This window comes from Apteryx mantelli, chromosome 2, assembly GCF_036417845.1.
Source record: "Apteryx mantelli isolate bAptMan1 chromosome 2, bAptMan1.hap1, whole genome shotgun sequence".
NCBI lineage: Eukaryota > Metazoa > Chordata > Aves > Apterygiformes > Apterygidae > Apteryx > Apteryx mantelli.
In genome coordinates, this window is record NC_089979.1 from 28,060,372 (window position 1) to 28,076,282 (window position 15,911).

Below are 15,911 nucleotides of genomic sequence, written 5' to 3' on the forward strand. Positions count from 1 at the left end.
AATCAGTCACGTTCAAAATAGCTGGAAATAAGGAAACTGTGAAGCAGATTTCTTTTATGGAAAATTTAACTTTCATTGTTTTTTGAATTAATGTCATTGAAGGCTCCATTCATTGACCTACATGATTCTTAAATAAGGTATGTAGAAAAATCTGGTGGGAGAGAAATTACAGCAATGAGTATTTCAAACTATGGGGAAAAAAATTGAATGTAGTTTGTTCTACAAAAGACTTCTGCATATAGCATGCAAAAGCTATATATAGCATTTCTTTTCCAAATTTTATCTATTAATTTGGATGAGAAGAAAGAATTTATAATCCATAAGCAAACCTTTTTTTGAATGACAGAATAAGTTCTAGAGTCATCTTCATGGCTAAGGTTTGCACAACTTGCCAGGAGTCAGACTATATTTTCTGGGTCTATGTTCAGACTTGAACATGGTAAAAGTTATCACATCCAACCAGAAACACCAAATTAGTAGACTGAATTCACAAATGAAGGCCCCCATTGCTTGTTAATTTCTGAGAGCAATTATTAGGTGGACTCGTCATTGCTGGGTCCTGATCTTTTTTTTCAAAACTTTTGTGGTTGTATACTATTCAGTCACCATCAGACCAAAGATGAGTGGCATGTTATAACTGTTAATTCAGGTTTTCTCTTTCATTACTTTAATATTAAAATGTTCAAGTCTGTTTTGTGGAACATTATGATGGTTTTATGATAGTGCTAAATTATTAAAGTTTAATAATAATTGATTACAATGTGTCTGAAACTTTACCCTATGAAATTGGAGCCCCTGCATCTCAAACCTCAGTCTTCCAGTGAAAGCCACTGACTTCCCTGGAACTCTGTAGAGTCTCATCTTACTGCAGAATCAGGATCTTGCAGTCTCAACAGTTTCCTTTCAATATGCTGTGAATATGGTAAGTCAGTACAGTAGCTTTAAATGTTACTGAATCTTACTTGAGGGAATTATAATAATTGTGTTCACTAGTAGGTAAGTGAGTAGTACTTAATGGAAATGCATATCAGTGACTTTTTTTTCACATTATAATATAGAGCATTTTGTGGTGAGCAGCACAGATCCATGAGCGGTGAATACATTATAAGAAGTTAACTCCAGAGAATAACACATATTTTTCCCTTTCATGCTTATTCATTAATTTTTCTCTTTCTTTTATGGAACACAGGCCTTGAGCATGCTATCTTTGTTTGCATGTATTAATGTTTTGTTCACAGAATTTGAAATAAATACCAGTATTATATTTATTCTGCATCTATGATTTATTTATTATACTTATTGTACATCTATAGTTTATTAAATACTTTAATAAAAAGGTATTTAACATGATACAGGGGTGTCTGCAAAGGCCTTAAACCATCAAAATATAAAAGAAGGAAAATTATTTAAGAAGTTAATTCTGTGTTCTTTGAAGAATTAAAAATAAACATTATTAAATTGTAATTAAACTACAGAATATTTCAAATCCTATCAGTGTTTTGAAGCAGCTAAAGGGAATTTGAGTATTGTTTATAATTCTGTTGCTCTGGTTAATTGATATAATCATGTTATTAAATTATCTTTCTGTCATGTAATGATGGCAGAAAAGCAATGTTGTCAATGGATAGTGTAAAGTAACCTTTCTATGCACTGGATAGATAGCAAGTTAGGAGGCCTTTAAAATGATTCTAAAAGATATACACCCTTTTCTGACTAAAAGTAGTATTTTTCTTTTAATTTTTGAAACATAATAAGCTATAATAGTCAATTGTAATGGTCGTGGTGAAATTTTCAAATAAGTTTAATATTCTGACTGTTTCCTTTCTGTTTTGTAACCATATAGAAACAAATGTGGCTTCTCTAGTCCCCACTCCCCTAGTAGTCTCTGTATATATACATTCTTCTGGTCTTCAAAAAGCTCTAAACAGCTCTTTACAGAATTTAAATTCAAGAAAGTCCATCCCTTTTAATTATATAAATGATTTCCAGACTGTGTTCATCAAAATCTTTTTGATGGCACTATTGAACTTCTGGCAACTTTCTAGTGTTCTTGGAGTAATCTAGAAAACTTTCCCTCACTCCATTTTGCATGATTTTGTAGGTAAAGAAGTGTTGGAGGAGAATTGGGTTAGAGATCATTTAAGCAAATTTGACATCCACAAGTCCATGGGCCCTGATGGGATGCACCCATGAGTGCTGAGGGAGCTGGTGGATGTCATTGCTAGGAAATCTCAATCATCTTTGAAAGGACATGGAGATCAGGAGAGGTGCCTGAAGACTGGAAGAAAGCAAACGTCACCCCAGTCTTCAAGAAGAGCAAGAATGAGGACCCAGGAAACTATAGGCCAATCAGCTTCACTTTGATCCCTGGAAAGGTGGTGGAGCAGCTCATCCTGGAGGCCATCTCCAAGCATGTGGAGGAAAAGAAGGTGATCAGGAGTAGTCAGCATGGCTTCACCAAGGGGAAATCATGCCTAACCAATCTGATAGCCTTCTATGATGGAATGACTGGCTGGGTAGGTGAGGGGAGAGCAGTGAATGTTGTCTACCTTGACTTCAGGAATGCTTTTGACACTGTCCCACATAACATCCTCATAGGGAAGCTCAGGAAGTGTGGGCTAGATGAGCAGAAAGTTAGGTGAATTGAGAACTGACTGAATGGCAGAGCTCAGAGGGTTGTGATCAGTGGTGTGAAGTCTAGTTGGAGGCCTGTAGCTAGCGGTGTCCCCCAGGGATCAGTACTGGGTCCAGTCTTGTTCAAGTTATTCATCAGTGACCTGGATGAAGGAACAGAGTGCACCCTCAGCAAGTTTGCTGATGATACAAAACTGAGAGGAATGGCTGATACCCCAGAGGGCTGTGCTGCCATTCAGAGAGACCTAGACAGGCTGGAGAGGTGGGTGGAGAGGAACCTCATGAAGTTCAACAAAGGGAAGGTCAGAGTCCTGCACCTAGGGAGGAATAACCCCATGCACCAGTACAGGTTGGGTGTTGACCTGCTGGAAAGCAGCTCTGCGGAGAAGGCCTTGGGAGTTCTGGTGGACAGCAAGTTGACTATGAGGCAGCAATGTGCCCTTGTGGCCAAGAAGGCCAATGGTATCCTGGGGTGCATCAGGAAGAGTGTTGCCAGCAGGTCGAGGGAGGTGATCCTCCCCCTCTACTCAACCTTGATGAGGCCACATCTGGAGTGCTGTGTCCAGTTCTGGGCTCCCCAGTACAAGAGAGAGATGGAGCTACTGGAGTGAGTCCAGGAGAGGTCTGCTAAGGACTGAAGCATCTATTACATGAAGAAAAGCTGAGAGAGCTGGGATAGTTTAGCCTGAAGAAGAGAAGGCTTGAGGGGATCTTGTCAATATGTATAAATATCCGATGGGAGGCTGTAAAGAAGATGGAGCCAGACTGTTCTCAGTGGTGCCCAGTGATAGGACGAGAGGCAACGGGCACAACCTGAAATGCAGGAAGTTCTGTCTGAAAATGTGGGAAAACTTCTTTACTGTGAGGGTGACTGAGGACTGGAACAGGTTGCCCAGAGAGGCTGTGGAATCTCCATCCTTGGAAATACTCAAAAGCTGTGTGTACACAATCCTGTGCAATGTGCTCTAGGTGACCCTGGTTGAGCAGGGGGGTTGGACTAGATGATCTCCAGAGGTCCCTTCCAACCTCAAGCATTCTGTGATTCTGTGATTCTGTGTCAGTTTTTCCATGAAATTTGTAATTGGAAGAAACTTGTACTGAGGAACACAAAAATTGGAGAAGTTATGTACTAAAGTTCACATCCAGAAGTTTGTAAATGATGTTGAAAAAAGCCCTATTTTTCTTTGAAATTATATAGCCAAGTGGAATTCTGCATCTGGGCCACAAGAATTGGTTATGTTCATCAAGAAATACAGTTTTAAAATATATAGAACTAAAAATTGGACGTTGTAGATTATGAAGTGATCCTGTCTACATATTCAAAGAGTGTGTAACTGGATGTCAGAAAAGCTATGATTTGCCAGAAGGCGCTCAGTCATCTAGTGGATTTTTAACAGGACCACTTGCCAAGAAATCTGAATTTTCATTTCTCCTCTGGTACTGTCATACTTTTTATCTGAGGTGCATTACTTACAGTCTGTCAGTCTTTAATAATTAAAATGGTGTCTATGAGCACTGTGATACCAAGTTAATATCTGTAAATTGCTGTTTACCTAAAAGGAATAAAAACATTTATAATGTCTTGTTAATGGCAAGATAGTATTCAGGTTATTCTCACTCCCAGGCTTATTCCCATTACCTTATGAAAATCACATTTACAAAATCTGCAAATGCAAAGTGACATTTCATATTTCCAAAAATATCCAGATTTTTGCATATTAACATATGTAAATTCCATTTTCTCAAGAAATTTTGAAGTTTAGGAGAACTGGTATGGTTATATAGAAAGTTAAAATGCTTGAAACAACTATACTTTAGTAACACAAACAGTAACCCAAATCTTGTAAGTATTTAATCGTTGTGCTCACATCAGGAGTCTTAAATTCATTGGGAACAGACATGTGCATAAGGTATTCACGTAGGTACATATTTACCAAATCAAGGCCATTGAGTAGGTGGAGACAGAAGATTGACTGAAGCATCACTTCAGAGTCTGCTAAATGTAAAGTAGGATTCATAGCTACATCTCAGCAAAGTTCTGCTAACATCATCCTGCTGAGGTACTAACAGCCATGTACAGTGATGTTAAGGGTAGTAATTCATACTGTATGACTAGCTGATGATACATCAGTTGCTCTTAAAAAGTTAAATATTTATGTGTAGTAAATGTGCATCTGTATTTCAGAATTGCAAATGACTGGAATATCTCTGCTAGTCTTCTGTGACTGTTTAGTATAAACGTTGATCCAGAGGTGATTTTTGTGGTTTAATTTCTTCAAGCTGGTTGAGGTTTTTTCTTTTGAATGAATGTGGCCTACCATATCATATTCTTCAATTTCCAGAAATGATTAATATGAAGTTTAAGGTACAAACCATCCCTGTTACATGTATTGATCCATATATTTTCCCCTGACACTACTTCATTTCAATATTTGTTTTCCAGATAAAGGCTTATATTCATATAATTCAGGTAAATTTTCAGCATGCCAGAAATGCTTACTGCTTCCATATACATGCAAAATTTAATTTGATATTTTATTGGTGTGCTTACGCTTCCTATTGTGCAGATGCTAAATTGCTAAAATGTTCTTTGGCTTTCCCTGTCTGCTTTTCAGTCATAGGTCTTTTGTTGGCTTTGTTTCTCTATTCTTAGCATCTCAGTATTGATATCAGAGCACTATTGTAATACTGTACTTGTCTGCCTTTATTTTAGGTAGTGCTTTGGTAGTTAAACTGTAGTATGCTTTATTAACTATACTAGGCAAATGCTATTTTGCTTAAGCTATAGTAAAATGGACACTTGTATTGCAGCTGGTTGAGAGCTAGTGTAAATATTTTTAAAACGCAGACATGGGGTAAGTGAATTACTGGCAAAATCAATATTTATTCTGAAATGTATTTTTACAGTTTCATATTACTTTAAGTCCTCAGTTACAAATCTAGTTTTTATATCTGAGAAGTGATATACTTAGTTTGCCTTAATTAAATACAGATAAACTCATAATGTAAAGCTTTTGCAAGCTTAAATTTTGTAGCACATTTCATGTGGGACTTTTTGCAGTTCCTGCAATTTTAATTATGCGAAACTCATTAAGAATTGGTACATCTAATTATCTTTCAGTTATGTTTAAGAAATGAAACACATTGTTAGGAAAATAGAGCCAATACCATAGTGGAGAGAAAAAAACCCACAGGATATTTCTTGAAAGTAGGACTAAGAAAACCTATTTTCCATTATTTCCATCCTTTGCCTCCCATGTTCTGTCTCCTGCACTCTCTTCTGAAACAGTCCCAGATCTTTCTCATGTCTCTTATCTTGAAAAGAGATCATGTTTGCTATGGCTAGTGTGGATTTCTGCACGTGTGGATTAGCCACACATTTTAGCATGATTTTGTTTGTTTTCCCTTCGAGGTTCTGATTTGGATCTTTCTCTTCTAACCAGCAACCATTTTCAAAGATCTGTAGCAACTTAATTAAATTTGGTATTTTTACCTCTCTGTCAGTATAGATGAAATTGGCCAAAATCTTAACCCCCCCCCAAACACACACACACACACACACACACACACACACACACACACACACACAATTTTATGCAGGAGGATGGAGTGACAGATTAGCATGCAGACAGCAGGACTACATAAGAAATCAGTTCACACTCAAAACCCTCAGGCACAGACTGAATGAATATGAGAGAGCAAATTCTTAAGACAGCTGAGAGACTGATTTTAGGGTTGCTTATGTGTCAGCTTTGAACACAGAACAATTAGAGGTGACACTAAGTTACTTTAAGTGATTGTGAAGGCCCTCTCCCAGCTCCAGAGAACCAGACTGTAAGCGTGCTTCATTAGCCTTCGTTCGCCCAAGGAGTTCACAAAATCTCGTAAAATGTTCCTGCATTGTAAGGGACAGGATCCTAGCTGGGGAGCTCGATCTGCTCTCTTTTCTGCACAAAGAGAATTCGAGTCCTAGAATCTGGCCCTTCCTTCTGTATTTAAGGTGACTCACCTTAATCTTGTTATTTCTCATTCCATCCCCTATGCTAGTCAGTTCTGATAGCTGTATTGGCTGGTCATACAGGCTGTTCTGCATTCAGCTTTATTAAGTTTTGAACACCTTATGCTGCTTTCCTCTTGTTGAGGCCTATATCCAGAACTGTCAACGTGCAATATATGAAGCACAGAAGATACTATACCTTGGATTGTCTCCCCTGTATATTAATAATAGGATGGAGAATAGCTCTATGTCATTATCCAACATCAGTTTTCACGTAGGAGTCATGAGATCTTCTGAAATTCTCCACAAATTAAAGTTGTCTTACTAGAAAATATTTATGATTGTTTACTGTTTCTTTCATAATTTGAGAATTCCAGTCATTTAGAATATGTTTATGGGAAGAAATGTGTTTTTGTGAAAGTAAATACAATTCTGTGAAATCGTCTTTAAAGATTTTTATATTATTTTTATTCAGAAGTTGTAAAAGCTTTCCATGGCCTCCAACACTGCAGCCTCTGAAAAGTACAAATAAACCAACAAAGTATTTGATTCATAAAATGGAATTAAATACCTCACTTTTTTCTTCAATTTATTGCTCTCCATGAAAATAAGAATAAAACTAGAAAGCATACAAGTTCTTTACACATTCTTCGCCCTGGGATTACACTGAATTAATATGTTTTTTGTGGCTTACAGTATGGAGTCTATTTTGCCTTCAATCTGTAAGTGTTGTAACCATTAATCCTGGTGGAAGGCATTCAAGAGTCAATATTTACCATCTGTTACCATCCAGTTACCAGAAAACATGGCAATATTATCTCTAAGTAGAATGCTTTGTTAATAAACTACATTCTAGTACACTGGCAATGAGACTTAATTAATGCCATTCCTCATATTTAAAGTCCATCAAAGACAAAGTTAATTACATGCAAACCATAGGCATCAATGCATTTATTTGTTGCAGCCAGTGTCCTAGGTGTTATATGCTCAAGCTCTTGTACTAAAATTTGAATTTATGTTAGAAAGGATTTAATTTCCTTGCTGTTACATTTACCATATTTTGTAACATACTTGTCAAACACTTTAAGATATGCATAAAAATACTAAATAATAGCTTCATTAGAAGTATTCCTTTGGCATAATTTGTTTGTGAGAGGCTACATTGTCACATTTCCCAGATAAACTATGAATTGCTCTTTCTTTGTTTCACTGACAATGGTTCAGATTACTCAGATAATGAAGCAGTATTTTTACAAGACAGAGTTAAGGAGGGCCTGAAGGCTATATCTTCAAATTTACATTGTCAATACATTGAAAAGACAATTAGCATCTAGAATGAATATATAGCAAATGAAATTACTCCTGCAAAATTTATGAGAACTCTTAAAATAAGATGCCAACATTTACACTTGCATTTTGAATGCAGAATTCAATAAAGGATTTTGACCTGTGGACCTTCTAATCTGTTCAACTTCTGAAGTTAATGGAAGACATTTTAAATAAATCTAATTTGATTACTTTGCAGAAGTCACATATTCCAGGCAGTATTCTTGACATTACATATTTAATAGACATGCTTTCCTTCCTCTACCCTTCCTGAAAACATTGATTTCTAAAGATGAAACCCAGTAATTAATCTTGATTTAATTTTTTTCTAACTTCTTAACCAGCCTTTAAAATTACATTTAAAAATAGATGAAATATTACCTAAACATGATTATTTTTCAGTTGTTTTGAGTCTGTTAGTAGTTAGAGTTTGCTTAAAGTAGCCTGTGCTTGAAGAGATAGAGGAGGTGATCTGACCTGAACAAGCTTCACGTCTCCTGCCTACACAGAGAAAAGGTTTTTGTACTGCAGGGATGTCAGCTGTTGCAAGAGACTGTCCTCTTTGCAGCAGCATGAGCAGTTGGAGAAAGCTCTGAAACCTGCTTCTTCTCTTGACTCTACTCTTTCTCTACTCCCATCCTTAGGGCATGTCTTGATCCTGGGTCATTCGCTTTTCTCATGCCCCAGCTCTTCCCTGCAGCTCAAGCTGGGGAAGCAAAGGGGATGGGAACAAAGATGGGGTCCATGTATGGGAAGGGGAAAGGTCCTGGAAGTTGATTTGAAGTTGAGGTATTAGGAGATTCTGGGGAAGGTGAATCGGGGTTTGAGGGGAGAGAAAGACCCCTCTCCCCTATACTTCTTGTCCACTGATGCTTCTTAGTCTCTCTTTTCACCCAGAAATATTCTGTGATTACCACAACATGTAGTTTTTCCTATGCAATTGGGAAGTCTTGACTCTGCGACAACGGCTGGCTATTTTCATCCTCAGAAATGCAAATCTTCTCTCCAGAATACAGAACATAATATTCTAAAAATAACTTTAAGCAGATGTACTCAGCTGTAAATATAAACATAAATAAAAGCAACCTTAATTGTGATTAATTAATTTATTCATAAGGATGAATTAGATGATCAGTGAATTGCATTCATTCAAATCATGGTTGATTCAACCCTTTCCAAGCATCCATGTGATGAGCATCAGCAATCTGTCCAGTTGCCCTCATGTTCCCTTTCCACAGTCCTCTCTCCGTGATGAAGCCCGAGCGATGCAGACCAGCAGCAGACCACTCTCAGATCTGTCGCAGGTTATCCAGAAGGCCAGAACGGCTCTTTTGGCACTCCCTTTAGGAGCTTCTGCCTTTTAGATCCCAGCCAAATCCCAGCCAAACTAGCAGGGTTCCCTTGCTCAGTCTTTGGTTGCAAATACCATCCTTCTCATTCACTGGTCTGGTTTTGGATTAGCAGCTAAGGGAAATGGAAGCTGATGCCCCTAATCCTTTTTGCTCACTGGCATGTATGTCCCTGCACCAGTAGAAGGCTCTCTGCTAAAAACAGCAGAAACAGCATCACAGGTGGAGTACATGCTCTTTTTTTGGGAAGCAAGAGAGATTTTTGTTAGGCCTCTGTAGTACTATAATTAAGAAAATAATCAGATCGAATATTGTCTTGAAGTCAGACTTAATTGGTTTTTAAAAATTAAAAATTTCCTGATTCTGGGAGAGTCCATTAAGAGGATGAAACCTTTTCTTTCACTTTCGCCCTCATCTTCTAGGTCTTTTCTACTGCTAATTTTAATCATTTGCTTGTAATTTCATATTTTTATCAAATAGCTTGGATTTAAAGAAAAAAGTCCCCACAAAATGTAGGCTAGGAATCATTCTGTGCCAGTCGCCAAGATAGAACCTTAATCCTGCTTTGTCTTGCACTCCTTTAGGTTTACTCACAGTTTTTACGTCTAATTTTTCTATGTGTTTTTCAGAATGATAAATTGTCCCTATGGTAACCATCAAAAACCTTGCACATGATTGACGGTTTGGTGACAATTAGATTAAATTACCTAGTTACTAGTTGCCTATTTTTAGATGGCCAGAGAATTAGAACAGATATACCATGTTGCTGAAAACCAGGGATTTTCACAGTCTAAAACAAGTAAATAAATAATTATCATTCACATGTTGACATACCGACGCTTAATCTTGATGTCAGCAATCAAATGCATCCTGTCTGCTGTTTAAAAGATGCCAAGGACAGAGATAAATAAAATGAAGCCATGCACAAGCTAACACGTATTTGTCTTATGTGCCCTACATTTTAGCTCTAATTGTGGACTTGGAAACTGCTTTTGCCAACTAAGCTCTAGCTATTTTAACAGGTGTACTCCCATAGTAGCATTTAATAGCTTGTTTCCTCTGAAGTATCCCAGAGAGATTTTGTTTTGCAGGGCATGTGTGTGTGAACTGCCTGTTCCTAATAATGCTAAAGAAACTACTACATCCATTTAACATGATCACAGTAATTCATTTTTCTGGTGTTCACAGATTTTTGGTGTGTGTGTGTATAATACACGAACACCTGGAAGATGAATAGCATAATGTATATTTCTGTATGGAATTATGCACACAAAACATATGTAAATATTTCATAAAAGAAATGTTGTAGAGCTGTATTTCATCATGTCGTTATACATAATATTATGCATTTAGATGAAAATAGTTGGTATATTTGCAATAATATAACAGTAAATTCCCTTATACTTATGAATTACTGCTTCATTGTCTAGTATGAAGTCCTTACCATTATTTATGTATTATTGTCTGAGAATAGTTTTGACTTACAGGTGAATAACAGTGACACATTTTTGATTTTTTCTTTGGCAGGGTCCAAAAGAATCAGTGACAGCGAAGTCTCTGACTATGACTGTGATGATGGAGTTGGTGTTGTTTCAGGTATTACTTTCTAAATTTCCTCTTCTGGGTTCAGTAGAAATCTTTCTTATTTATAATTTGTTATTATGAATTTTAGAATATTTTTTTGAGAAAGAGAAATGGAATCTAAATGTGTGTTTTTCTAACAGAAACAATATAAATATGATTGATAATGCATGTTTAACCACAAAAATGACCAACAAAGGGAAAAATCAATGTATGAATGTCCTTGTTGCTTTTATATAATGATAAAAATAGCATAAAAGTGTTTTTTATATTAAATGGTAGGCAAATTCTTCAATTTTTGACTTAGACATTTCAATTTTATATATCCATGAGAACTGTGTTGTGAAATAATAGCACCACCAAAGATCTGAAACCTGAACATTTAAGGGAGGAAAGGAGATGTCTTAACAGATCATCCGTTTTTATTAAGAAGTATTTAAATTAGAAGTTTAATGAGTATTTAAAGTAACAGCTGTCATGTAAAAGATTTAGTATTCCTACTCTTCTTCTAAGAGAAAAGAGTATGCTGTAATCATGGCCAGAACTGATAAAATCAGAGAATCATTTGCTTTCCCTGGCTACAACAGAAAATATGTCACCTTTAAACCCATACTGGTGGACCCTGGTACCAGCGTGAGGTTGGCAGCACAGGCTCAATGTGGGCTAATATAGCCTCCTGCTTACCTGAGGGCTGTCAACCACTCTGAGCAGCCTGTGTCACACTGCTGCTGTTTCCTTTAGGTCAGGCTTACCTAATGTGGACCTATACAGTGATTTGAGTGTCTTCCTCGGCATATGTGGAGCAGTATATGCTGCTTGGTCTATCCAGCAGCTGTAAGGCAGAGGTCAGCGGGGCTGTCAAAACGTGTTCTTGTAACATAGCCACCTGTCAGCATATGTATAGCTTTAAGTTGGGTATAGCACATGCTGATGGAGAGACACATAGGAACATGAGCCAGAGGGGTTCTGCTAGTGCTGGGGTTGGGGCTGCAGAAAGAAAGGAGGTAGAAAGAGACAATTGTGGATATTTGCAAGGTGGGGTGTAACCAGTTATTAATAAATCCAAACTTTTAATGAGCTACCTACTGTCATGAAGGAGTGATGCACTTCACTCATAAGAGGGAAGCAGCACTAAGTTTATTGTGGTAAGATAACAACAAAGTTCAATTGTAAGTAAGAATGATTTAACAAGGTTCGACTGGCAAGGTTCACTCAGTTATTTACTGCATGAAGGATAGGGTCAGATGCAGGCACAACGGAGAGCCTCCTGTTGAGTCACAAGGTTCAGAAAGGACCCCCCTTGCTTTCTAAACTCCCTCTGAGAGGAGCCTAGGTGTGGCTGGATCCAGTCTTAGTCCCAGACTTGGTCAATGGTTCATGTCTAAAGGAGTGTGTGCAAAGGAGACCCTCGCATTGAGTCATGAGATTTGGAAAGGACCCCCTTGCTTTCTAAACTCCTTCTGAGAGCAGCCTGGGTGCAGCTGGATCCGATCCTAGCCTCAGACTTGGTCAACGGTTTATGTCTACGGGATTATGTGCACAATTAATCAGAGATATAACTCAGCAAAGTTTTGCAAAGTTCACAAAAGTTCATCATGCTATTAATCACTTACCGAGGATCTGTCGCGGGTAAGGAATCTCTCAACCTCGAGGAGTCACCTTGAGAGGCGTCCCTGCTCAAGGGGAGGTTCTGCAGTGCAGCCCGCTGCCATGCAGGAGAGCTCAAGGGGCTCTGGGCTGCCCCCTATTTATGGGGGGGAGATGATTGACTCATAGTCATATTTGCATGCTAGATGGGCCTCAGTTGGCGCATGCTCAATTAGCCCCTGCCTACGTGCTGTTTACAGGGAGGTCAGGTTGAGGGGGAGAGAGCACATCAGTGGGGGGGAAAGGAGCACACCGTCATACCTACTCACTTGAGTTTGCACAGTCCTGTCTTAAAAACTGATACTAATCTGAGCTTGGATGCATTTCCATGTTGTCTAAGGTGGTCAGCTCTGTATTTCTAGATATTTCACAGTTATCTCTTATGCTTTATTTAATTTTCGACCCTCCTATGTTGCTGTTCCCTTGCCCTAGGTCTTGTGCTTACTGGAAGAATGGATTTTTTTGTTAATCAGCATGTAAACTTTATCAACCAGCACTTTTTTGACTAACACAATATTAAACACACTTTGTGGTACAAACAGGACAACTCATATCGTTAACACGTTTATTGGCTGTAAGTCTCCTTTTACCGTATCTAGAAAGCTTGTGTTTTTAAGCCCAAGTTGTCCTCGTTCATATTAGGAAAAATCTAGCCTTGTAGATACTGCATGCTGAAAGTTATTCTATCTCAAAGGAATATATTTTTTCTCTTTTCTGCATAAACATTCAGATTTCTGTTAATCTCTACTCAAATTTTTCTATACATTAAGGTTTTAGTAGTTTTACCAGAAAATAAATGAGAGCTGTGGCTGCAAGACCACTAAACAATCTGTCTTCCTTAAATCATTTGTCTTCAGACAGTAATAGGGTCAGTTTTCAGATTAATACCTTAATTGAGGAGATATTTAGGAAAACTTAGTGCATTCTCATATTTCCACTGCCTGTTTATTTTATTGCAGTCGAAAGACAGGAAGGATGTGTAGCCAGTGTGGCACGAAGTGCTGGAATCAGAGAGGCTGTGATTCTTAGAAGCCCCTTTGTTATTACTTGCTGTTCTTTTGGTCTAGGGTTGGTTAGCTTTTGGCATATGCTCAATAATCAGTAAGGCTTTCAGATTTCCTGTCTTCCCAAAGGGAAGGGCTTTTATTAGTCCTGTTGGACAGTCTAATTAGAAATGCACCAACTCAACTCTGGAGTTTCATAAGAAAGGAAAAAAAGGGAATTTGATGGATATTTGTCTAATGTACTTATTATGGTGACATTTTGAAAGTGAAATCTTTGTATTGTCCCTAAAAAAGCTTTTGCAGAAGCTTTACCAGGTGTTCAAACATCAGTGGGGTTCCTGCAAAACAGCTGGATTTACAATTTTGTGATTTTATCTGCTTCATGCTATATTTGAAACACATTAGCCTCTTAAATTATTCCTATGCTGTCTTTGAAGGTTGATTTTTAAATAAAGATTATAGCTCATTTACTTCTAAATTTCTTTTCTCAGACACCTATGACATCTGTTTTTCCTAATGTAAATTAAGTTGCAGTATGTTGAATGGCCATATGTGCTACTAGATTATTGAAATACCTTTTTTTCTATCTTGCTCCTTTGAAAGTGCTGCTTAAAAAATGATTTTCATTATCTGTTTACTTTATTTATTTTTTTAAGTGATTATATGAAGACTACAAATGTGGTCATTAAAATCTGCTTTATACTAGATACCCTTTTACAGGAAATAAATTGTTTAACTCCTGTTTTGACGACTACTTATAAAATTTGTGAGTCTTTACAGTTCTGTGAATGAGTCTACTTCCCTTACCGGAGTTCGTAATGTACCTAAACACGTTTCTTTAGTACCTTTTAGCTTTTGGATTTATGCTGACAACTCTGCTGCCTTAGTTACATTGTAATTCAGGCTGGCTGTGTGGGGTGTGAAAGATTGCTGCTCTTTCAGTTTTGAAAAAATTATTGTTTGCTTTTCTTTTTTGTGCTACTGTCACTATGTTTACTGTTTTTGATTTATCTTTATTGTCTTACTTACCATCCACATCCTTCTCTTAAAGTTCTTCTATTCGTTTGCAAACTCATCACACTGTTGTCTTGATTTAAATATTTGCCTTCTCTGCATTGAGTAATACTTCAGCCATTTGTCTATCTTCGTTTTCTTTCTTTTGTACTTTCCCAGGTCTTTCATTTTGTATTTTCAGATTTTATTTAACATGACACTTCATTTTGCTCTTTTTCCTTCTGCCATATAAATACTGTATCACATCAAATATATTTGCTAACATCTGTCAAATACTCTGTGATCCTTTCCACAAAATTCTTGCTTATTCAAAGTATTGCACATGCAAAATGAAGTCACAAGGGGTCACATGCAAAATGAAGTCCAGAATCCTTTAATAGGAGCAATAATTTTCTTTTGGTTCTTCTTTTGTTTATTTTTATTTAAAACAATGTATAAACCTAAGAAAATCCATAGACCTTACTTGATCTTATTATGCATTTATTCATTGTTCATTAAAAGATGGATGCTGTCTTGCCTGCGGATGTTCCTGATCATAGTTGCGATTTATCTCTTTGCCCACAACTCCTTTTTATGTAGCTTCTCTGGTATTGGTCCCATGAGGTCAAATGACTTAATCTTTGGACAAGCTGGTGATAGGTAGAAATCTGAAAGGGAAGATCTGAAAACAGTTCTTATTGTGCATCTATAAGTAAAAATGTCTTAGACGTATTTGCTGAAACAGAAAGCACTTTGTAAGCTCTAGTTCCTTGTGTCATCGTCTATTTTTAGTATATCCGCAGTTGCTGTTTCTTACTGCTATGGCAATTTCATCCACCTATTTAATTTGCTGATGATAAAACACTTAAATTATCTTTATGTCTATTTTTCTTAGTATCCTTTCCTTTAATTTTTCCACAAAGGTTCAAACATCTCTTGGAAAAATTGTACACAAAAGCTGTCACTTTTAGTGGCTTGCGTCCTCATGATTAGAAAAATGATAAACCTCTGTTTATTAAATGAAGTGTTGTTTCTTTCAACAGCAGAAGCTTTTAAGAAAGTAATGATGAATCAACTGAAAAACTTCGGCAGCTTTTTCCTGACTGTGCATGCATTCTACACCAATAACTCCTGTCAGAAAGGGTTATAACAGAAATATTGTGCTTTTAAACAGTATGTAAAAGTGATTTTTGTCACAATTTTAAAGTAGCTTTCTTCATCTGCAATATACATTCATTTCATGTTGGAATCTAAAAATACTAGTGCAGAATCTCTATTATATCTCATTTCTATTGGATTTGATGTTAGCACAGGATAGGTTGGACTAGATGGTTGGGGTTGGGCTAGATGATCTCCAGAGGTCCCTTCCAACCTCAACCA

The 15,911-nt window shown here is 37.1% G+C and overlaps 1 protein-coding gene across 1 annotated transcript in view; it reads left to right on the top strand.

Annotated features, from left to right (window-relative positions):
- Positions 1 to 15,911, top strand: part of RIMS2 (regulating synaptic membrane exocytosis 2) — a 492,192-nt gene that overhangs the window by 289,578 nt on the left and 186,703 nt on the right. The window contains 2 exon segments of the mRNA XM_067292312.1: positions 5,078 to 5,104; positions 10,834 to 10,902. Of these exon segments, the coding sequence (XP_067148413.1) occupies positions 5,078 to 5,104; positions 10,834 to 10,902 (96 nt within the window).